The 25,409-nt window shown below is 31.5% G+C and overlaps 3 protein-coding genes across 17 annotated transcripts in view; all 3 read right to left on the bottom strand.

Moving 5' to 3' along the window:
• LOC142345573 (putative G-protein coupled receptor No18) overlaps positions 1-25,409 on the bottom strand; it is a 280,348-nt gene that overhangs the window by 43,027 nt on the left and 211,912 nt on the right. The gene's annotated exons all lie outside the window — the stretch shown is intronic.
• LOC142345574 (neurocalcin homolog) overlaps positions 1-25,409 on the bottom strand; it is a 140,682-nt gene that overhangs the window by 29,967 nt on the left and 85,306 nt on the right. The window lies entirely within an intron of this gene.
• On the bottom strand, positions 10,515-23,459 carry LOC142345976 (uncharacterized). Of its 4 annotated transcripts, XR_012759367.1 has the most exons (5): positions 23,053-23,459; positions 19,719-19,883; positions 17,783-17,962; positions 12,170-12,328; positions 10,537-11,343 (listed from the first exon to the last, which is right to left on the bottom strand). XR_012759367.1 is itself a non-coding variant. In XM_075398447.1 (4 exons), exons 1-3 carry the CDS (start codon positions 23,234-23,236, stop codon positions 17,796-17,798), a joined length of 516 nt encoding a protein of 171 aa, XP_075254562.1. In that variant the 5' UTR covers positions 23,237-23,459; the 3' UTR covers positions 12,025-12,328; positions 17,783-17,795. The 4 variants fall into 4 exon arrangements, 3 of the variants coding, with proteins under 3 accessions (XP_075254564.1, XP_075254562.1, XP_075254563.1); XM_075398447.1 differs by lacking the exon at positions 10,537-11,343 and having other exon boundaries at positions 12,025-12,328; XM_075398449.1 differs by lacking the exons at positions 17,783-17,962; positions 19,719-19,883; positions 23,053-23,459 and adding an exon at positions 15,492-15,660 and having other exon boundaries at positions 10,515-11,343.

Below are 25,409 nucleotides of genomic sequence, written 5' to 3'. Positions count from 1 at the left end.
TTTAAAACATGTAGAAAAAATTGACGAATAGAAGCTTAATGGAAAAAATGTTGACATTGAAATGACCAATTTGATGCTCACTTGCCTGTTTTTGACGTTTTCGAACGTTCCCTTATTTCAACTTTATGGGACAGACAATAGTCGATGGATGATCAAGCTACGTTCTCTGTTCATTTTTTGCCCTTTTTAGCTGTATTATTCCTGTCGGAAAACAGATAGTAAGGGTCATTTAGAATTAAAATCGCGATAGTTTTGATTGAGAAAAATGAAATAATCGAAAAAAGTGAATTCATAATCGATAAAATCAAAAATGATGTCAGAGTTATAACCCACTTACCATATTTGGTGCATTTTCCATCTGAGCAAAATTTCCACAACCCGTATGAATATTTCGAGTCCAATATTTCAATAACGTAGCCATAGTTGGTATTCGCTAACACTGAGCAAATAAGACTGGCGATCAAAGTTGACAAACCGACCGAGATCAAAATTGTCCGGATCATTGGACGCCTTCTTGTTTCAAAATCTGAGATCTGGTAAACAAAACAAAATGAATTACAGCTTAGGTCTCTCGGAAATTAATGCAATTTGGTTTGAGAGTTGCGTAACAACCACTTAAAATTGAAATAACTGGTCATTTTTCTGTTGATCAATTCATTTTCTGTTGACTAATTCAATTTTATCAACAGAAAAAGTTAAAATTGCCAGTTGAAATTGCGCTGGAATACTTTTTTTGCGACTTTGTTGCTGGTACGAATAAATCGAAAAAATAGAGGCTCTTTAAATTATTTCCGTGATACAGTTGACAGCCCATCATTTTTCTGTACCAATTTCTGTTCTTGTATTCTCATAAACTTTTAAATTATAATCAAATATCATAATATCTTCAGCTAAAAAGTTTTTTAATGGCAATCACATTTAACATCAGATCTGACAAGGCGGCTCGTTAATGTGCGTTCGCACATGATGTTCCGACCCGAGCTCATCTACATTTTTGACTTAATTGTCAACCAAATAAGAGATAACAAAAATAGATGTTTGAGTTTAAAAACTTGTTACACAACCTAACTACTAATTGAATTACATAATGCCATGCCTCATTACAACACTCAAGAGATCTGCCATAAAAAGACTACGAGAAAAAAACGAACAACAAAATAATCAAAAACAAAAAATTCAAGGCAAAAACTCTATCTGAATTTAAAAGCACCTAGTAACAACTTCAAAATGCAATCAGATAAAACCTTAACTATACAAACTAACTTTTTCCTATTTACACAGCATATGGAAACTTTCCTTATTGTGAGGCGAACTTCAAAAATCAATCAACCTTTTTTAAACCAAATAATTTTAAAAGTCTTAAAAATCACCAGCTTATAACAAAATATTTCTTCTCAAATTTAGTAAAAAGTCATTATGAAACCAATGGGACCTGTCTTGGGTTAGAAATACCATGAGAACGGACTAAAGATGCAAAAAACTCAAAAATTACAAACAATATGTCAAAACTTAAATTATTGGAGCCATTAAAATCAACAGCTATCATCTGAATATAATGTATTTTTATTTCAGTTTTTATTTATATTAATTCAGCTAAAATTATACTGAAAAATTAAGTGAGTTTGTTTGGGCCACATTTGAAAATCATTGTTATCTGTTACTACCCGATTGTCCTAAAGGAAGAGAAAAAGAAACAAATATACCACTCATTTAATATACCACTCATTAAATTTAATAGATTTCAACGGAAGCCAATGAATACGCTAAATTATGCCTCAGTGGGACTAAAACGATAAACGATGTTGGTAATTCATAAGTAATCAAAAACACATTGAAACAAGTCACTGACTATGAAAGCAGCAACAAATACAGCCAAAATCCAAAAGTTCATTAGAAAAGTGCAAGAAGAAAGTGTCGGGGCCATTTAAACGATAAGTATTTCTCTGAAAACTTTATATATGATCCATTTAGCGTGTTCTCTAAGCCAGGGGGAACTATCAATATTCAGATAATTTGATAAGATTTCAAAAGGAACCAGAATGACGAAAAAAGTTTTGAAACAAAAAAAATAATGAAATTCATGCATCGAAGTCAAAACCTATAGTTGGAAAATAAAATCACTAACTAGATAAATTTTGGTTGAAGTAGAAAAAAAAGAGTCCTTACATTAATGAGACTGAGTTAGAGTTCACGAAAATAAGTTTACGGTTGGTTATTGTTGAAAAAAAATTTGAAAAAGTATTTTAAAAGTTTCGACAGACATTAAACTCAATAGCTTTCAATGGATGTCAATAAATACGCTCACTTATGCCTCAATAGAAAGACAAGGATAATTGTCAAGCGTAGTTTATCAATAAGAGATCACGATAAATTTTATGACTATGAAAACAAACATAAGTATAGGCAAAAACCAAAAATTCAGTAGAAAAGTGGGAGAAGAAAGTGTCGAAATCATTTAAACCATACGTCTTTCTCTGGAAAACTTTATGTATGATGATCATCCTAACGTCATTCTTAAGCCAATGGCAGCTATCAAAATAAATATAATAAGTTCAGATTTCAAGAAGGGCCAAAAGTACAAAAATATCCAAAATTTTTGAAACTTTTTTTGAAATCTTGTGACATTGAAGTCAAATGACGAACAGTTAGAAAGACAACAACGCTAACCAGATTAATTTTGGTTAAAGTAGCAAAGAAAAACGTCTTGTAATTAATGAGACTGACTTATATTTCACTAAAACAAGTTTATGATTGGTTAATGTTGAAAAAAGTTTCCGAAAATATATCTTCAAAGTCATAACAGCCATTAGCTGTCCATTTGAAGCACTAGATAGGTCCAGTTAATGCACATTACGAAACCTGTTGCACTTTTAGTCTGCGAGTTCATACCACAGGACTCCAAAAATTTTGTGAAACCTAAAAAAGAAAATGAAATTTCAATTAAAGTTACGAAAACTCAGAGTCGAAGCCAAAAAGAACATGAGCGATTCCTTGAAAGCAACTTTTTTGTTTATTGGGCTTCATTTGATCGTAAAAGAGGTTCGTCATTAACGGAACATCGATGTGAGAAATGACTAGCCTCTAGGTGACTTAAAAAAACAAAAAAAAAATATGAAACGTTTTCTAAAAAAGGAGCTCTCTTAGAATTCGGATGTTTTTCATAATAAACTTTCCTATGAGACCAGAACTAGTCTTCTTATCGCCTTTTGTCATATTAGGAAGAAAAAATTGATGAATTTTGTGTCGTGAAATGTAATTTTGACTTAATATTTTTTACAGAAAAGGTCTTATTTTGAACGAAAATTCCTCTAAAAGTGAACAAAATCACGCCAAACATCGCGTGTTCACACAAAACTTTAAACCTTGATAACTCGTCGAAAAAAACGATTTTCAAAAAAATCTTTTAAATTTCGCATTCTACGCTGGACAAGCTTTTCAATGATACTACTAACGTTTTTCTACGATGAATATATCGATCGGCCAAAATTCACGGAACAAAAAAAAACCCATTTGAGTATATAGTTCCTCCCCCACAAGTGGGTCGGAACAAATATGACAATTTGCAATTATCTAACTTCCGCGTAAGCAAGTTTAAAAAGAAACTTTTCCTACAATTTGCAGAAAAATACGAATGATTGAAATTAGGCTAATATTGGAAGATAGCATTATTTCTCAATTGAGAAGACATTGCTTTTTAAAGTCATAAATTAGTTGAGCTATTCTTTCCAAGACGAAATGCACATTTTTTTCAAATTTCTTCAAAGCTTCTCTATGAAAATTGGATACAAGTCATTAAATTGACTAATTCATTTAAATTAAATAATCGAATTCATTATTCTCAATGTGAACAAAACATAACGCGAAAGTATGATAAAAACTATTTTAAAATTTTTTTTAGTGAACAATGCAAAAAAATCTTTCAATTAAGATGAAAGTATGATAACTATTTCCCTAGTAAAAATGTAACTCCTGCAAATAGTAGAACTGTGTAGAAAAGTTACATAGCTGGTACTTGTGAGAAGTTTTAATATTCTTGAAGAATTGCCTTTTTGCTGAAAATTTTTTGAAGAACAAGGTCATTACCCTATTTAAGTAGCGTCTTGAAAACCGAGAAACAATTCCAAGTTTCAGAATTTTTATTTTGCTGGCTTCTGAAGCCTGAAAAAAAATATTCAGAGCAAAAGTCACAACAGGTTTTTGCACTTCAATTCTTTTTGAGTTTCTCAAACTATCAATAATTTTGGCTTTTTATTATCTCAACAACTACTTAGGTTCCAAAAAAGGAACCTTCATGTTGTGTGCAAATAGTTACTATTCATTTTTAATGCATGGACATCATATTTTGTGAGATAAATGCATAAGCATGTAATAGGAACTGCGGGAAATTTTAAAATGAAAAATAATTCAAAAATATTGGATAATTATTGAAATAATGGAAATTTGGAAATTAGTTTTTGTAATCTTTCCCATGTAAACTTGTATAATCAAACAGTCTTTTAAATAAAATGTTGTCTCACAATGAGTTAAATTTTCTCGGAGCTGAAAATGATTGAAAGACTGTAAATTAAGGTTAATTCAATCAGAGTTATAAAATAAATGTGTACGTGAAAACTGTCAGTGCGTATTGAAGATCTTCTTTCAAGCCTACCGGTTTTCTGAAATTCTGCATATGAAGTAACAATTTCTCAAACAATCAATAATTTTGACATTTTGTAATCTCAACAACTAATTAGGTTCCAAAAAAGTGCTGCTTGTTGTGTGCAAGTAATAACTATGATGCACTTTTTATGCATGTTCATCTTTTTTTGTTTGATGTGTGCAAGCAATTACTATTCTCGTATGAAGCATGCATATCTTTTTTTTCTGAGATAAATGAGTTTTTAATAAGAACTGCTGAGAAATTTTAAAATTAAAAGTGATTTAAAAATAGAACTATAGGATAACTATTAAAATATTGAAATTTTGGAAATTAGTTTTTGTAACTTTTCCCCATGTAAAATTGTATAATCAAATGGTTTTCTGAATAAAACATTGCCTCACATTGATTTAAATTTTTTCGGAGATGGATATGATTGAAAGACTGTAATATAAAGTTAATGCAATTTAAGTTAAAAAATAAATGTATACGTGAAAACTGTCAGTGCGTACTGAAATCTTCTTTTAAACCCATCAACTTCTGTATATGAAGTAACAAAAATTTTTTCATAGCATAATACACTTTTTTTTATTGTTTATGAAGATTTTTACTCAAATATCACAAGAATGATATCATGATATCTTTTAGTTTGCTCCAAATCCTACTGGCTTGTTTTTACAGTAAGAGACTTCGCAAAAATTGCCTTCATAAGATTTCACCTGACATAGATGTTAATAAACTAAAACCTTTGAAATTAATCGCTTTTCATTTTTCTTTTTTTGAAAAATTTTTAGGACCATATAAAAATAGTGATATTCTCAAATCATTTTTTCATATCTTCAAGATCTTACCTAAAAATTATTTAGGTAATTATTTTGAGTTTTCAATATTATGACTAATTGGAAAAAAGATTTGCTCCGGTTCATATCATTATGTAAGATCTATGAAAAATAGCCGTAATTGATCGAAAAAATCAATAAAAAACCAATTTATCAATAATTCATAAATAACAAAAACGTAAATACTTACTTGCAGACAAGTTTACAGTCTGTAACGTTGTAAAAATATGAAATTATCTCATCTTGTTTCCGAATAGTCGAAACTAACCGAATTGTTGCTTGAGTTTGCAGACTATAATAGAGATCAATTTTGCTAACAATCAAATTACTTATGACTAGAGTAAAGCTCGTTCACTTTCGACTCTATATCATTCAGCCACTTTACAATTCTGTTCTGTTTGTACATGAAGTTGTTTGATTAAGAAGATCTTAACTTTAAATCTAACAAAAGTTACTTTCTGCCGGTAATGAAATTGTAACATTCCGATCATATTTGAATTGTCAATGATAGACAAGAATTGATTGTTGCCTTAACAATGTTTGAAAAAAATGGTTCAAAATTCAAACGACTCCCGAATATAAAGAGCAATTTCTGAAAATTACTGATTTCTGAACTTACGGAACTTATTGAAACTAGTAATGATCATGCCATCATATTTAAAGGTTGATATTTTCATATGTTAATGCAATTACAACAAAATGCTAAAGCAAATTTGATTTTCTGAACATTTGGAGTTGCTTGAAAAGAAGGCAAATGAAACAATAATTGACCAGAGGGCCAATGAAACCTGCTGTTAAGGATAGTAAGCGACAAGACTAACAACAAAATAAAAAAAACACATCAAGCATTACTTACGACCAAAACTCTATCTCTTTTTCTTTGAGTAAAAACTCAAAGAAAGAGTCAAAACAGCATCAGCTAGCAAATAGCTAAACCAAATTACTTGTAGTTCACCAGAAAAGTTTTGGTACTGCCCTAGTTGCAAATAATCAACAAGTAGACAGTAAACAAAAAGGGCAAAATCAGAAAACACGATTACATATTTTGAAAAAAATTTTATTCAAAATCATTAAAGCAATAGTTGTCAAATGAAATCATTCTTTTTACTTGATGCGAAACCATTGAGAACTCTCATTATTCAGAATTACATACAGCTACAAAAAACAGCAAATAAAAGCAATGATCAGAATGTCACTTCAATTTTGCGAGGAAACAGTAACGAAGACTATAGGATTAAAATCTGTTCACTAAAACTGTTGAAAATAATCAATTACGCATAATTCAGCTCGAAATATCAATGAATTTTTTAATATCAACGAAACAAAACCTTATTGAAGTTAGAATATTTACGAAGACTACACTATAGTCAGTAGAAAATGAATGCGATCCCTCTCGCTCTCTCTCTCTCTCTCTCTCTCTCTCTCTCTCTCTCTCTTTGCTAAGTCTCTGCTGAATAGCTACTGATATAAGATTGAAATTGTCAAATCACTCTTATACTTTTTTGAAAACAAATATTTTAAAGGCGTTAGACATAACAACAATAATTTTAGAAATAACAACAAAAGCAAATACAGGACGAACTCAAAATTTCACAAAAATTTTCATGCAAGTGGTGTCAAATCCTACTAACCATATGCTTTACGCTGAAATTCATATGTAAATTTCTTGGCATATTTTGCACGTGAATTTGACCTGTCAAGAAATGGGCTTGATTTGTTGGTTTGAAATCATTATGTTCATTAGCTAACATAAAAAACCAAAAAGGCAAATGTTTATCGAAAAAACATAAAGAGAGCCATATTATTTTTCGATCAAAATTTGAACTTTAATGATACGCAATCAAAACTGTTCCCGCTCTTTTTGTTTCTCAATTACAACAAAAAGTACAAAGTGTAACTGAAATATCTAATTTGACAAAAAATTCATCATGTCAAAAACATATGATGAATTTCGGATATTTATTGAGTTATACTACCAAAAACATTTATGTGTCAACTGAAAGCCTTTGTTATTTTTTAAAAGTTTCTCTGATACGGAAATAGACATTTGATTAATTAGATTCTGCCTTAAGACTACAAAAGAACATCAAATGATGGCAAAGCTCAAGAATTACGTTAAAACAAATTGAAAAATTTCGGAGCCATAAAGACCACAGGCCTAAATCATTAAAAGCAATATTGTTTCATTGGATATTAGGGGATCATAATGGAACTTCTGATTAGTTGATTCTTAAAAAGGCAAAAACTTTCAAAAACTGATAGAACCAAAATGCAATCAGAATACTTTTTCATTAAAAAAAACTGACTACTAGACCAAAACCGGCCTTGCTATCGCTGCAGTTGTTAAAATACGCGACTACAGAACATTGCAGTATATTTTACGGCTCAAATCTTTAAATAATAAACAATAGTTTTTCTTTTATAAATATCGGTTTGCACTAGCGAAAAACCAGAAAAACGGTATTTCCAGAAATCATTCGTAGGAACCAGGGGTAAATCTAGTTCATATCTGATTTTTAAAATGTGTCAGCAGTTTTATTGAAAACACTAAAGGTCAAACTGGAAAAAGTCGAATAAATAGGCATATTTGAAGCATTTTATATGAAAAAAGTGAAATATACGGAATTTTGAAAAAATTGACTGAAAATGTTGCCAAAACATTTGGTTCAAACTATTCATCAACATCTTCTCTTCAAATGTATCTTTTTAAAATTTTATCTTTTTAAAGCAAAAATTGAACAAAATTTGAGCAAAAAAAATAACGGAAAATAGGCGCACGTTATTTCCTTAAACCTCCGTAACTCCTCGGAAAAAGCGAAATTCAAAAAATTCTTTTAATTTAAAATTCTTTGCTGGACAAGCTTTCTAATGATACCACAAACAATATTTTACCATGAATGAATCGATCGACGAAAATTGACTGAAAGTAAAAAAAACCAGTTGAGTATAAAGTTCCCTACCCCCCACTAAAGTGGGTCGGAACAAAATTATAACTCATTGCATTGAGGCTCCGAGCTTACTTACAGCCAGCACTATTTTTCTTCGATCTGTGTAATTGTAAGTATCACTCAAGTCAGCTAATCTGCTAAATAAGAGCTTTCCCTGCGGAAGCGATCAAGCTGAGTAATAAACCAGCTCGTTTAATTAAGTCAAGTGTCATTTTAGATTACCTCTGTCCCGGGTTGAGTTCCCGTTGGATCTCATCGATGAATCATAATTACTTCATCGATAGATCATAGTCTTTTCATAATTTAATCAGATAAGAAACTACAAATATAGAGAACGAATTTTTTCGTCAAAGGAATCTCGGGTCATCTTGCTGCATTTCAAACTTTTAGTACGCAGTCAAAGGTCATAAAAAAGCAGCTTATCAGGCATGTTGGTCAGCAGAACAGTAGCTTATGGCCGTAAAAACGTTTTTCAACCTATTTTGACTTTTTTCGGCATACCTTTTATTGTTTTTCCGACCAATTTTGACGTTTTCCCTACCTATTTGTCAAATTTTTCCGACCTGTTTTTGACATTTTTCCTATACGTATTTTTCACGTCTTTCTGACTTAATTTTGATTGTTATTTGATGGCTGACTGTAAAATACTATCGACGGATTTTCTATGACCCAGTGAAGTTTCATCAATTGAATTTCTATGATCCAGTGAAAATCAGAGTTTTCCTGTTGATGAGTTTCTATGATCAGATAAAAAGTGGAAATGAACCATCGATGGACATTTCATGAAAATTCTATGATCCATCGATGGGATTCACTGGAATCCCAACCCGGCGTGCCGCCTGGAGTTAATTGGAAGGTCCAAATTAGCTAAAAGTTTATGGCAATCAATATTTTTGGATCTGACAGTTAGCTACTTCGCCTAGTCTGAATTGTCAAATCAGCATCAACTTGAATAAAATCCCGAACTTGAGTCTCAGAACATTTCAGTACTGAATCAGCACATTTAAAGTGTAAAATCTTTATTCAGTTGTGATACATTGCATCTCCAGATTATTTTAAGTTTCTTTATGTGCAGTTCTTCTTCATTATGATTATATTGAGTTCATGGAGTTAGCCCAGACTAAAATTATCCTGCACAGTCTGAAAAATACTCGTACCTCAAAATTAAGTCTGATTAGAGTAATGCCATACTTCTGTAGCTTTTAACTGGTAATTACTATAGTACTATACACACTTTTTATATGTATAAGCTAGTTTGTAGGTAGTTACCACATAGTTTATTTAGCTTTGTGTCTACGACTTGATGCGCAAACTAAATGTTACAAGTACCCACACGGAAGTTCGAATCGCAAATAAAGCAAAACTCGTTGGCGTGAGTTAGGCTGGACATATTATTTTTCATGCAGTAAATATTACTCAAAAATAAAGACGGGGCCATTTAAACTGGGACATGAACAGAGTACTGGCCATCCTAAGAAACAGAATGTCTCTACACTGATTCAGCGCTGATGTACTCTGTGTCCAAACTCCAGGATAGCAAATCAAAATACAGTTGACGCCGTTATCACTGAAATATTGTTATTCATTTCCGTTTTCTACCAATAGAATGCATACAAGTTATTTTTCAAAGGTTAAACACCAGGCTCTGGTATTATTTTTCCTTTTTAATATCAAAAGGTACTTCTTATCAACTTTTGTTTTAAAAGTCTATTAAACATTATACAAATAATTTTACGACTCGATAGAATTCCGACACAATTCTTCATGAGATTTTATTTCATTAAAAATGTCATGCACAAATACGTTTTCGAATCTCTCAGATTTATTTAAGTCAATTATCACAATTATTTTCCAGTGCAAATTTTATCGCATAAAAACTTCCCGATACAGTTTTTTGGTGTTTAAGGTTTTCAATCGTCATACTTTTATTTTTTTCTATTTTAAAAAAAAGCTTTTTAAAACGTTTATTTCAAGCTGAAGTTTCTGAATATGTTAACGAATAAACTAATTTGGGATACCCACATAGTTTTAAAAAATGTTTGAATATACATTATCCCCAAAATTTTGCTATCATTTGTTTCGATTGCCAAGGCTTATTTATTAGAGTTAAAAAGGTAACCAAAATGAAGTAATTCATTTTTTTATTATTTCTCGATACCTTGGATCCATTAGGTTGTTGTTTGTTTGTCGTTTCAAAAATACATGTCAAAGTTTGAAAGTTTTTTCGATTGAATTAAAAAAAACTTTAAATGATTGTGGTATTTGCGTAATCGGAGCAAGAGGAAATTCATTAGGCCACAGGTTTATGTTTTTAGATGCCTTTTTTGTTTTCGCTGCACATTTAAGACTGTTCTTTTTGCAAGCAGCATTGTCGTTTATTGGCGAATACGGCCATTTCTTTGCGTCTAAAATGTACACGTGGTGATGTCATTGCAGCCATGATTAGTCAGGCTGTGTTCAACCTGAATCTGTGGTTACAAAAGAGTTGATCCTCGCGCAGACAGCTTAAACGGAGGCAGGGGATTGAACTCTCAAATTGTTGCCTGGCAGTCACACACTTTTACCTCTCGGGCATCACTATTGCTTAGTCTTTGTGCAATAGCTGCTTTTGAACGATTTGTGAGGTCTGCATTATTTTCAGCGAAAGCTGATTGCTTCAATATTTTTTTGGCCGGTTTCAGAAAATTTTCTTCCAAATATTTTTTTAAGTATCAAACACTTTTCTAAATCAGTTTTTCCTTGCGGTCATTTTCCTTTTTGAATCATTCTTTCTTCATTTTGTAGTATATTGCAAACATGAGTGCAACTGTAGCTGTTAGGGTAGACCCGCAGGGCACCAGACAACTGAACCCGTATGAACCCACAGAGAACCCACTGTAAGCTAGAATGTGACACACGTTGGCCGATACCAACAAGAATACTAAAACAAAAAAAACATCTGATTGAAAACTCAATTTTTCTATTTGTAGATCGCTCAAGAAAATGGTCGGAATGTTTACTTTTTGTTTAGGAACTAAATAAAAACTTCGGTTCCGTTATGAGAAGAAAAATTTAGGTTGAACCTAAATTTTTGTACTCATAATGGAATCGAAATTTTTGATCTGGTTTGCGAACCAGCAGATCAAAAAATGGCGACTCGATTGATTTCAAAACTTGTATCAAGACAGACATTAAAATTGCTATATAATTGTACGAATGTGTTATCTTTGTACAGCTATTCCATAACTAAGCAACATTTTTGCAAAAAAATTTGAAAAATTTGCCAGATAAATTTCTGTTTCATTTTCAAAACAATTTTTCCAAAGAAAAAAAGTTCAGCTGTTTCCAGGCCGAAACAAACATTTCCAATAACTTCCAATATATTTTTTTTCGATTTACACCGAAAATAAAATTTACAGTTTTTCAATTTTTTTTGTAGTGTTCCAGGACAAACCTGCACGATTTCCAGGAAATCGTATGTAATCTTTGTCTAACTACTAAGAAATTATACATCTAATAAATGACATGAACTAGTATGGTTACTATAAGAATCATTTATGACCTCGTACGAAATTTAAAAAAATTGGATCTATTCTGTTTTGCCCCCCCCCCTCCCAGCTTAGTGCGCTTATATTTTTTAAGCCCCCTAGGCGCACGTGCTATTTTTTTTACATAGTAACGTGCTAAATAACAACAAAACACTGGGGGCCGAAACAGCATAGATCCAAAAAATAGTACGATGAATGACCCGGAAAAGAGTTGCTTACAATTCAAATAAGCGAATGAGATAACTAAATTGATGCAGCTTTCACAGAATAACAGGAAACTCCAACACGCAGCAGCTGATATGACGTAATCGATGAGAAACAGAGCCCGTGCCAGTTTTAGACGAGTCTGGAAGCTTGGAGGAAACTCACTCAAGTTCTCTGCAAACACAAAATTGAGAGTATTATAGTTCACCTTCAAGTTTAGGTCATAAGAATTTGTGTTCGAGGCGGAAAACGAATTTTGAGATCAAAAAAGGCTTGTAAGATTCTTGAAAGAAAAAGTTAATTGTGTCAGATCTTGCATGATTCTGCCAGAATCTTGAAAAATCTTACAAGATAACCTTTTTTTCGGACTAGGGTATAGTAAAGGTTTATGAGCTTGTTTAAAATAGGGATTTTTCTTATTCAAACTCCCCTACTCACCTAGCCAAAAAATACAGCCCAATTATGGTTTGTTAGGGGCGTAAGTGATGAATCGGATGAAAATGTGTACAAAAAACTTTTTCGCACAAAATGGCTAACTTGTAATAACCTGCAAATTGAGGTTCTATCTCATAAGGACTTTCTACTGGAATGCTGTCCTATAAAACTTCTACTGGAGTGCAGTTTTTTTTCCGACAGAGCTGTTCTCTCCTTGAAATTTCCAAGATTTCTTCTTTTAATGGCAAACCGAGACAAGGAATACACTACGGAACCAAAAACTTCGTACAACTGAAGATTTCTAAAAAAGCATAACAAACAAAAAATATAACATTTTGAGTTCAAATTTGTTCTCTAATAGCGCGTCATTACACCTTTAGCTCTTTTAACGTCTAGCAAATGGTTTGTATAGTTTTCATATACCTTTCTCACGGCTTCTGCGTCAGTTTCGTTCCAAATTTCAGACATTTTTTCTTCTAATATTTCTTAAAAAACAGTCTGTTTTCGTAACCACTGCTTCAAAATCGCCCATAAATTTTCAATAAAATTCAGATCTAGACTGTATGCTGGCCAGCTCAATACCTTCCACTCCTACTCTTGGAGAAAAAAAATTGCACCTCTGGAAAATTGTATTGTAGCAAGAGAAAGCGTAATGAGTCACTCTAATGCAATCCAGTGAAGTTTTGGTATCATTCAAAACATCGCTAATTAACTTTTTTTGGATTTCTTTGACAATTTTGGGGGTCTTCGGCTCAATTTTTGGGCTTCGAAACTTATTTGTCAAGCAAAACCGGTATGCATACGATGCACTGGAACTTGATTTCAAATTGAGTTGCTTTTGTATTTTAGTCGAGGACAATCCGACATCTCTTAGCATAACAACTTGGCCTACAGTGAGAAAACAGAGCGGTTTTACCATCTTTTCAGTTTAAGCAGAGAAAGTTATAATGAAATTTTTCTTACAAATTTAAAATTCAAATTTTTTTCACGCCCTAGCTCAATTCATGTTTATCAAGCACGAATCATGGTTTAAACGCAGAAATCATAATCTGCGTAGCTTTTTGGTACCATAGTTTATTTGCCATTTTGATTACAATCAGTTATAATCCACATTAACCATTTCACAACGTCTATCACAAGTTTTCAAGGTCATTCAAGGCTTTATTGAGTTGTGTATGATTTGTTTAAAGCTTGCTCCAAAATTAGAATTAAGACTTGGCCGAGTCCTATGAAAAATTGTCCTGTGTAAAACAAGACTTGACCAGAGTGCAGTCGTTTTTCAGTGTCGATATTAAATACGCGTTTAGACATTCCCAGTACTGATCAGTATTGATACAGACGATAAGTCCAAAAAGCATGTTGGAGTGATTTAGAAGCTTAAAGTCTAGTAAGCTTTGAGTAATTTTACAACAACCGGAATCAATAATGGAGTTAATAATTTCCTCAAACTGAGACTTTCTTTGCTGTCGTAGTTAATTTTAGATTTTCATTTTGATTCTTTTTCAAAACACAACGTCAATCATAGGCCTTCCCACGCATATATCCTGCTGTTTTTACGTCTTATACAAATTACTGTTTAGTGTAGCAATCGTTTTTTTTGTATCCGTACATTCTGAAATGTATAAATTTAGTGTGTGTGCTCATTTTTAAGCTAATTTGGGTACCCTGTTGCACTGTGAACTCTTTTTCGCAGAGAATCAGATTTCCTTGATAAACTGTAATTGAACACGCAAATTGCTTTTTGATGTTTTTTTCCGGTTTTGTTGCGCTTTTCCAGCCGATCGTATGTCAACAAACGCGTCATGATTTTTTGTACTGTAATAGGTTTAACAAAAGCAATCATTGTTATCAATTTATGTTGTAATTGCCAAACAAATGAAACAAAAGTGACAAAAACACTTTCAGCAAATATTTTACGAAAATGATAATTATAACCAAAAGATTAAACATAATTGAAGCAAAAAAAATTTTATACAAATTATGCAAGAATCCATTAACATTATTTGCAACGTGAAATCAAGTAACAAAAATTAATTAAAATAATAAATTTGTTGTTTTCTCCTAAAAATAACAATGTTTAAGTTATTAATAGAAGTTCCTAAAAAGATTTAGGAACAATGCGTTATAAGGGTGTCAGGACAATTTACCCAATGCCATTATACCCAATGACAAAATACCCAATGCCATTATACCCAATGTACTTTGATACTTCCGTTCAATAATCCAACAACAAATTAGCAGTCGTTTTTACCCTATGTTTTAACATATTTAATGGCCATGGCCACGCCTCAGTTGCCCGTGGGACTTGATTTGAAACTATCACAACCGAACATGGGATTAAATTATCCGCTTGTTAAATCATACGTGTAAGAGCTATTTTCTGCTAATTAGTACTCGGATTCTGGAACGAAAATATCAATGTGAATTGGGTATAATGGCATTGGGTATTTTGGCATTGGGTATAATGGCATTGGGTATTTTGGTATTGGGTATAATGGCATTGGGTATTTTGGCATTGGGTATAATGGCATTGGGTATTTTGGCATTGGGTATAATGGCATTGGGTATTTTGGTATTGGGTATAGTGGTATTGGGTAAATTGTCATGTAACCGTTATAATTTGGCCGTTTTTTTGCGCCTTTTTTGCATAATTTCAACTCATTGAACGTTTATTTATGTACGAAACTTAAACTATAGTCAACAAATTTCTTTAACTAACAACTTTTATAAAAGTTGTTGAAGCCTTTGAACAAGGATTGAAAAAATTAATCGCATGCGTTTTATGAAGTCTAGGTTATAGTAGTACAACTACTAACATTTGACATTTGAGGACATTAAGGACAATGAACAAAAAATTGAACAACTTTTGAAGAAATGTCAGCTAAAACGAAGAAAAACGTACTGTAAGTCTGACACTCGTCGTTTAAACATGTTTTCCACAAACCCAGTGAAAAGTTATAAGAGTTATCTCCATTAGTTATAACTCCAGTATAACCAGAACACCCATTAGCTCCCAATGACCACAGAAAACTATTGAGCATAAAAGAAAAACCGAAAGCAACAATCGAACTTTTTTGCATAATTTTGAGGTCAAACATTAACAACTTAATATTAATCAAATGACAAATTTCTAAATGTGATGTAATTAATATTTTCAATGACATAATTATTAAGTTCTCATGTTTTCAGCAATATTTGTTTGACGTTAAAGTTTTAGTAAACAAACAAATATTAACTTGACAATTTAGCCTTTTTAAGTTAAAGATCAAAAGTTTTGCAACCAAAAGTTTCTCACTTCATTCTTATAAATTCTCCTAGTTCAAAAAAATCTAATTAACTGTTTTTGATAAATAAAATTCAATATTACCGATCGAAATCACAAAAGAATTGCATTTCATTAACAGTTTTTGATAGATAAAAATTAATTTCGGGCCGACTCCTGGTTTGAAATCGCATTGTCGTTAGCCTAGTAAATATACTAGTAATATTTAATTAGCAAAAACCATTTTTGCGGAACCTCAATACATCTGAGAGAGCATTATAGCTATCAATTGCAAACATTGGTTAAGTATTGTTTTTGACAAACGTGTTCAGAAATTTTTTGAAACCTTCAACAAATGGTTGCGCACGCAAAAAATAAACAGTAGATTGCTGTTTGGAAAATTGAGTTGCCCCTAAACAAACTTTTAGGGGCAATTAAAAAGTTTTAAAAAAGAGTTTTCTGGTTTTTTTTTGGTGCAATAACTCAAGGACTTCTAACGTTTGTCTGATTAAATTTCAAAAGTTTGTTTTGATGTCTGATGTAATTTTGCAATAACGGTGCAACAGTATTAGTCAAATAAAAGTTTTTTTTCTTACTACTAATTTAAACAAAGAAAACAATGTGAAAATTTTATAGTAAATTCAGAACAAAGTACTTTTACTCTGAAACACTGATTTCTCGAATTTTAAACAGACATTCATTTTTAGCTGCATTTATATTTGGTGGGAAATTATACAGCAGTTTTTGGTGAGAATACTCGTGTTGAACCTCGTACTGGGAAAAAAGCGTATAAAAAAGTTAAAAATAATAAAATTGAATTTTTGTGAATTGCGATGCAATGTAAATCAGTTCCATGCGTAAACAACCGTTTTCCGGGTTTCCCTTTTTTGAAACATGAAAAAAATTGTTGTAGAATATCTTATTGTTGTTGAATATGTATCAAGTCTTGTTGCAATTTATTGTATTTTTCATTTCAAAATCTAAAAAATACGAAAAAACACTTTTAATCCCTTGCTTGACGTTTCCTTAGTTGTTTTATGTTGCAACTTCCTCAGATAAAATTTTCAAACTTTTTTTTGAAGATTTGTCATGAATAGTCTAAAATATCGTTAGAGAGAAGAAATTCAGCGTATTTTAAGATTTTGTCTGATCATAGCCCGCAAATTTGCTTTGTTGCGATTGTCAAATTACAGACAGTCACCGCATTCTTCCTCTGCCTATTTTGTCGGATTATACGTGTCGCATACTGTACTGTTTTTGAACAATATTGCGCTATTTGTCACATATGCGCGCAAATTTGATTTTTGGTAATTTGTTGTAAGACCAGCTGACCATTTGTTGTCCAGATTAGTTAATCTGAGCGTAATTGCACTGATTAAAACCGTCAAATTTTCTGTTTAGAGTCGCACAACTTTGCATGGTCTGGGGGTTTGGAAAGGTAAACGTGGTTTGACAATTTACTTTGTGCGTGTTCGATTCATGGCCAATTTTTCGTCTGGCTAGTCTAATATTGCGCTATTTTTTCTATACGATATGAACTGGTTCATATTTTCACCATCTCACCTCTTGGGCTTTGTTTGGTATATTTACCATCATTGGGGATTAAATGAATACAAAAAGGTTACTAAATTTCAGATAATTTGTTCTTTTTGCAAGCCTTCTAAGAAATTGAGAGAACAATTTTTATTTAATAGAGCCAATGTTGCTCTCACCCACTAAACAATTAATTTAAAATCCCCTTTGGTTTATCAGAATGAAAATTGATTTCATCATCAATTGTGGTTTTAAATTTTTCTGGTTTTTTTGACAAAAAAACCTCTTATAAACTTTTTAAAAATTGTGATTGAAAATTAACGCAGCATGTATCTAAATAAAACAAATGGTCAAAAATAATACTGTACTGGTCAATATTATTAATAAAAAATCAATACCCAAATTTAACTCTCAGTATTTGACTTTGACAAGCAGTGCAATGAAGGTTGAAACCATAGCAGGAATCACTCCGACCCACGGTAAAATCAAACTCCAACCGATTGATGAGTCTGTCTTCTCGGGAACTATGTCTTTGAGCGCTAATGTCAGACATATATTAGCAATTACAAGGAAGGCGCCTAAAATAGAAAACTAACAGGTTTTTAATTAACAATTAATTATTTCTCAAACTATTAATGGTTAGAAATAACTCTGTTGTCTTTTTACATTGTAACACATTGTAATTATAATAACTAATCTTGATCTTTTGGATACTATTCTTTAATTCATCAGCCTACGGTAGACAAGATCGAATGTTAATCTTGTAAGATATTGCATGATAGTAGCAATACGATGCAGAGGTACACCCCCAAAACTTCCGCCTTAGTAAACATTGCGCAAATAACAGACACTTAAAATGAACCAAATCAGAGACAAGCTTTGTATCTTATTTTTCGCAAAAGGTGTTACGTCATTTTTGCGAATTTAAGATACTTTGAAAATAGTATGCTAGGTGATAGCTGACAATTTAAAATAGGTGACAAATCTTGTATCACGTTTCCGCTCATTTTCGGTATCTATTTTTTGCATCAAAAAGCAGCTCTAATTAAAAGCGCGCTTTTTGAGCCTAATTAAACGCGCGCTTTTTGTAGCATGCATAAGTGGTTTAATACTTTGTAATAAGCGCTTTAATAAAGTTTTTCTAGAGGCTTTTTTTCTTTTAAAGTATAAAGTTTTTCTTTTAAAGCTTTAAGGTGATTTAAAGACAAATATTAATTACAAACAGCTTTAAAGACGAAGTAAATTAAATTTATTTTGAGTGGCAACAAATATTATGCTCTACGTCCCAGCGCCACAATAACTGATTTTTTTTCTGAAAAATTCCTTGCTCAAAAAAAAGTTTTGCGCGATGCTAATTTGGGACTGGCCGAATCTATTTTCACTGGCCGAATCTATTTTGTGGCACATATGGTGTACGTCCCAGCGCCCTAAAAACTGATTTTTTTCTGATAAATTTCTCGCTCAAAAAAGGTGTTTGTGTATGTGGGGATGTGTTTGCTTACACGGATTTTCGCGTGTACGTGTCTCCATTTGCGTGCGTTTGTTCGCTTTAATTTACCAGTTATCAATTAATAGTTTTAATAACCACTTTTTCATGCTCAAAATCGCGTATTGAATTTGGCCTAATTGCGGATTATAGTGCGAAATCGAGTTATGTTGCGTGCGAAAAAGAGATACATAAATCGAGCAGATTCTTGATACATAGCGCGCAAAAAATAGGTTAAATAGCTTGTATCTCAATTTCGCTGTTAAAATTTGGACAATTTTGCGAAGAAGGTTTGCGCAATTCTCTTCAATTCGGCCTGTTTTTGCTAAAATAGCTATTTTTTGCAATATTGTTGCATATTCAATGTATTAACATAGATAAAACGAACAAGAGATACGCAGATTGGGCAGATTTGCCCTTGACGTTTTGGGTATACCTCTGCGGCGTAATGAGTGTGAAATTGTTTCCATCAGACAGTCAGACAGTTTTGCCTCACTTTTTCCAGTAAATCTGTGAAAAAATGTGATTAAGTTACTGGGGTGCAAAGGATTTCATTAGCTTTGCAATGTAACCTGACAGGATGACTGTTTACAATTTAACTTTTTTTCGATAACTATCAAGCACGTGTAAGATATTTTGGTTTCCTTTTTTGATTCATTGGTTTCCAAAATTTCGAATTACATTGATTTTGAGTTTTCAGCTTGTTTTTGATAAAATCTCAAAGTGTTTCGATTAAAACAACATAATTTCTTTTTTTACTACATACTCTACAAGCATGATTTATTTTATATATCATTTCAGGAATTAATGTGTTTTTTTTAAATGATGATAATTAGTTATAATAATACCCTGAATTGCAGAGCATGTAATTGAGAGTACAAGAGGTCTGTTTCCTTGAACCGAAGCCAGCATGTACCCCGTGAAAGCTGCGGCTGCAAATGGACAGAGAGCCATGTAGAAAACTCTCGCTGATTTCATCTTCATCACGAAACTTCGTTCCAGATTGTCAAAATCTAAAGCAAACAATACTAATTTTTAGCTTCAATTGTTCATTTCTCGAAAATAGTAAATAGTAACAATTTTTTCCCTATACATGGCTACAAAGTTTTGTTTTTTGGTACATATTGGAAAAAAAAGCGAAAAAATACAAGCCCAAAAATAAAAGTGGAAAATATTTCGAAAAAAATTATATGAAAAAAAGATAGGTAAATTTTAGGGAAGTCTCAATAAGATCTTTTTCGTCCAAGCTCTGACGATAAGCATTGGGGTATGGTAGTATAAAACCTAATTTCGTGAAAAATATGATCATGCTAGTTTTGCATGTGCTACCGTTTTGCTACCAATGGTTTCATGCAGTTATTTCAAAATTTGCTCAGTTGTGCAGACGAAAGCATTTTATCCAACTTATAACTGAAGTCTCAAACAATAATTTGGTATTAATTGTTTTTATCTATTACTGTCTGTAAAAATAATTCATTGAATCTTTTTTATTATCTCCTTTTCTAAAAAGAAAAGATAACAGATTCAACTAATAGTTTTTCCTTGCCTAATTTTTTTGAGACCTTAGCTATATTTATCAATTTTTACATTTCATGTCGTCTTTAAAAACTCTATTGTTAACAACGCTTTCTATTTACAAACACAGGCGCTTATTTCGATTTTGAATGAATATATAAATTTAAATAGTATAAATTTTAAAGAGTAAAATGTTAAAGAATATTTTAAATGTTAAATAATATTTTGAATGTTAAGGAATATCTTAAATGTTAAAAAATTTTTAAAGAGTTAAATCAAAATAATTTTGCAGATTGCAATTTTTAAATTGAAAATACTGAAAACTGAAAATACTGAAAATACTAAAAAAAATGGTGAATAAACTAGTTTTCTGAAGATGCATTTTAAAACAAGACATTTGTCTTTAATTTGCGAGCTTAGTGACAATTGAGCCTCACAGTAGATGTTTCTCCTGTTTCACTACGTGAGGTTTTGTTTCGACCCTTTGAAAGTAATTTTGGGCGGTAATTCAAGACGCGACATCATAATAGATGATACTTTAATTGAGTAGGGAGATACAGCAGTGTAATGATGAGAACTTAAATAATGTTTCTGCTGATGACAAATAATCTCAGCAGGTTTTCAGCAAAAAAATGTTTTTTTAGATGAGAACGTGATGCAGCAGTGTAAGCTGCACTTTATTAAATGATTTGTAACTTAAAAAAATGGAATTTATCATCAAGTTTTGATGAGAACTCAAAATTTTCTTGGCTGATGATGCTACAATTATAAGCAAAAATATAAATTCATTTGAGAGTGGTCAGAAAAAAAGCGTGCAATGAGTTCAATTTTTTTCTCATTCTTTATGAAAAGTAAATTATCTTCTGTGCAATGTTTTTTATTTGAATCTAAACATCGCAAGCAACCGATTGAGCCGAAATATCTTAGTAAAAACTTAAATGAGTTTTATACAATCAAAAAACCAAAGGCGTTAGAATATGATTATTAGCTATATTTTCGTAACTAAGAGAAAAAAGTTCGAAAGTTTTTAGGTAAAAATCAATGAATATTATTCTACAATGCGTATTTGTTTTCGGTCCCTAGATGTGATGGTATAGTTTATGCTGGCGCAATAAAAACGGATTGTCCAAACTGGTAGTATAAAACCTAATTTCGTGAAAAATATGATCATGCTAGTTTTGCATGTGCTACCGTTTTGCTACCAATGGTTTCATGCAGTTATTTCAAAATTTGCTCAGTTGTGCAGACGAAAGCATTTTATCCAACTTATAACTGAAGTCTCAAACAATAATTTGGTATTAATTGTTTTTATCTATTACTGTCTGTAAAAATAATTCATTGAATCTTTTTTATTATCTCCTTTTCTAAAAAGAAAAGATAACAGATTCAACTAATAGTTTTTCCTTGCCTAATTTTTTTGAGACCTTAGCTATATTTATCAATTTTTACATTTCATGTCGTCTTTAAAAACTCTATTGTTAACAACGCTTTCTATTTACAAACACAGGCGCTTATTTCGATTTTGAATGAATATATAAATTTAAATAGTATAAATTTTAAAGAGTAAAATGTTAAAGAATATTTTAAATGTTAAATAATATTTTGAATGTTAAGGAATATCTTAAATGTTAAAAAATTTTTAAAGAGTTAAATCAAAATAATTTTGCAGATTGCAATTTTTAAATTGAAAATACTGAAAACTGAAAATACTGAAAATACTAAAAAAAATGGTGAATAAACTAGTTTTCTGAAGATGCATTTTAAAACAAGACATTTGTCTTTAATTTGCGAGCTTAGTGACAATTGAGCCTCACAGTAGAAGTTTCTCCTGTTTCACTACACGAGGTTTTGTTTCGACCCTTTGAAAGTAATTTTGGGCGGTAATTCAAGACGCGACATCATAATAGATGATACTTTAATTGAGTAGGGAGATACAGCAGTGTAATGATGAGAACTTAAATAATGTTTCTGCTGATGACAAATAATCTCAGCAGGTTTTCAGCAAAAAAATGTTTTTTTAGATGGGAACGTGATGCAGCAGTGTAAGCTGCACTTTATTAAATGATTTGTAACTTAAAAAAATGGAATTTATCATCAAGTTTTGATGAGAACTCAATAATTTCTTGGCTGATGATGCTACAATTATAAGCAAAAATATAAATTCATTTGAGAGTGGTCAGAAAAAAAGCGTGCAATGAGTTCAATTTTTTTCTCATTCTTTATGAAAAGTAAATTATCTTCTGTGCAATGTTTTTTATTTGAATCTAAACATCGCAAGCAACCGATTGAGCCGAAATATCTTAGTAAAAACTTAAATGAGTTTTATAAAATCAAAAAACCAAAGGCGTTAGAATATGATTATAAGCTAAATTTTCATAACTAGGAGAAAAAAGTTCAAAAGTTTTCAGGTAATAAGTAATGAATATTATTCTACAATGCCTATATATATATATATATATATATATATATATATATATATATATAAGTGAAGTTTTCATAAGCTATGTCTTTTTAGCTCAACTTTGTCATGGAAATGTGTTTTTCTCACATTGTGACCTTTACTCTGTTAAGTATTTTAGTAAACGTCGACTTTCAGAGACACAAAATCACGATAGCAATGATAAGCAGGCCTAAATCAGTCTGGATTTTGATGACGTCATAACTTACCATATTTGTAACATTTCTCATTCTCGCAGTATTTCCACAACCCATAGGAGTATTCGACAAGGAGAAATGGCTCGCTGATAAAACCAGTGTAGCCAGACTTTCCATTAGCCAGAAGTGCCCACAATAAACTGGACAGAACTAAACCCGCTCCTATTGAAATTAACAATCGACGTTTTTCCATCATTTTGACAATTTTGGAAATTTATTTATGACTAATTCTAGTTAGTTATTTCAATATGGTTTATGGCTACGATTGCGATTTTACAACTAAATTTCACATCATTTTGAAGAGTTATTTAAACTTTGTGTTAAATTCTTGTTTAAACTTTGTTGTTGAGTTGTATTTGTTGAAATCGAAGTTTGTGCGCTGGTTCTTTTAGACTTTCCGTAAACTTTTCAGAATTAGTTTGGTTTGGTTTTGCTATAATTAGCAAATTACATCGAATCAATGCCCGTTTTGAGTTTTACAACATATTGATTGTTAAACTGGGCAAAATAACAAAGATTTTTGTTTATATTGACTTAGCAGATCAACGAACTGTAAATTGAATTGATATAAAAAATTTGATTTTTCGAAGGACTTGAGCAATTAAGCAATCAGGTATATTTTATATCTTTATTTACTCTTACTATCTATTATACGTGAGAGTAAAAAAATCGCGTTTCCGAAACTAATGTTATAGTAATAACTCGATCTCCATATTTAGACATAAGTTATCAAAAACAAGCATTGAATATAATTAGTAAAATCATGATTTAAAATAAAAACTCTACATTACATTTAGGTTTCCTGTAATATTTGAGAAAATTTCAAGGAATGACACTCGGATATGAATCTTGCAAGATTCTGGCAATATCTTGAAACACTAAAATCGTCTCGCACGATCTCGCAAGATTAACATCTTTTTGCAAGCATCTTGCAAAAATTAGCATCCGGTATCGGCCAGAGCTCTAAATCATCATTATGCCTTTTTTACAAACTACAGAGAAGATTCTCAACGATAAAGTTCCCAGGCGTAAACCTATGACACAAAAAGCTGAAGTTTATACGATTTTTTAATAAACAACAAAGTTAAGCTTCCCGTACTGTGATTTAATGGCAGGAAGGACTCTCGTCTTGCGTGTCATTTTCAACTTTTTAGCTGAGAAAACGTAATGGTTCTGGATATTTACACAGATCAAGCAAAATCTGGATAGAATATCTCTGAGGCTACGGGCCACAGAGATGTTTTCAAAGTATCACAGAGCTATTTTTAGACTGTCACAGAAAAAGTTTCAGAATAGCACAGAGCAATTTTTAGTGCAGAAATGAGAAAATTTCAGAGTACAACAAATTAAACTTCAAAACATCACAAACAAATTTCAAAGTATAATAGAATAATTTTCAGAGAATCGTTGACTAAATTACCGAGTAAATTAACGTTCACGGTACGAATTACATTTGAAAGGCTATATTACAGAGATTGATAAAGTGCTTGAACTCCAAAAAATTACTAAAAAGAAAATTTTTAGCGGCTAAGGGGTCCCTGAAAAATGGTTTTGTTAACAATGCTTGATTTTGTTGAAAATCGATTTTGTTAAAAATCGCTTAGCGACATTTTGAAAAACCATTAAAATAAGTTTTTAAACCAGTTTCCATAACACATGCCAGTAAAATGCAACGTGTTTATAATATTTTTGACGTGTTTATAATTGTTTTTACGTAGCTAGTTCAGATTATCCTTATTGGTCCGCTTTTTAGTTGCCCGAATCAGAGAAGTCAGATTAATATACAACTCTACAGACAACACATGTTAAACTTAACAAAATAAAAGTGAAATATTAGGAGGGAAAAAATCAACGCAATCAAAAACAAACAATTTTTGCATTTTTTTAGAGTGACAATTACATCAATTTTTTGAAGATGTAGTAATAGGAAGCCAACTTTGTTCTTTTCTAGATAATGTTTGATCATGTGATGTTTTTTTTCCAGGCACATCTCGCACTTCTTGCAAAATAAAATCTACTGTAAAAAACTCTCTGGCATTGGATACACGAGTTGTATAGCCTTTTGGCAATTGTTCATATTTGGCGTCCAAGACTTGTTAAATGGGTATTACTAAAACTGAGTTATTAAATCAATCTAAAAACGAGTTTATTACAGTTCCCTCAGAAATTTTTTCCCTCTAGCTTACCCTATCAAGAGCAGCGTCAGAGAACCGTTTGAATGGAAACCCTGGAGAAGTTGCTGATTGATTTTCTTGTACCACACGTTTTGTCTATTTGATTTAACAAAACACAAATTTTTTTGAAATTTGTTTTTTTTTCAGACCTTGAACACGCAATGGGATTGATTGTCAATTAAAAGAGCTGCTGAG

The sequence above is a fragment of the Convolutriloba macropyga genome, chromosome 9, assembly GCF_964194025.1.
Source record: "Convolutriloba macropyga chromosome 9, txConMacr16.3, whole genome shotgun sequence".
NCBI classification, from domain to species: domain Eukaryota; kingdom Metazoa; phylum Xenacoelomorpha; order Acoela; family Convolutidae; genus Convolutriloba; species Convolutriloba macropyga.
This window is presented reverse-complemented; position numbering and strand designations above follow the sequence as displayed.

Excerpts from the sequence above, each read along its gene's own strand:
- LOC142345976 (XM_075398447.1), bottom strand. The coding sequence starts at position 23,236 with ATGATGGAAAAACGTCGATTGTTAATTTCAATAGGAGCGGGTTTAGTT. Across the intron at positions 19,884-23,052 it reads TGAGAAATGTTACAAATATG|ATTTTGACAATCTGGAACGA; the intron begins GTAAGTTATGAC and ends TGTTTGCTTTAG. Across the intron at positions 17,963-19,718 it reads TACATGCTCTGCAATTCAGG|GCGCCTTCCTTGTAATTGCT; the intron begins GTATTATTATAA and ends TTTCTATTTTAG.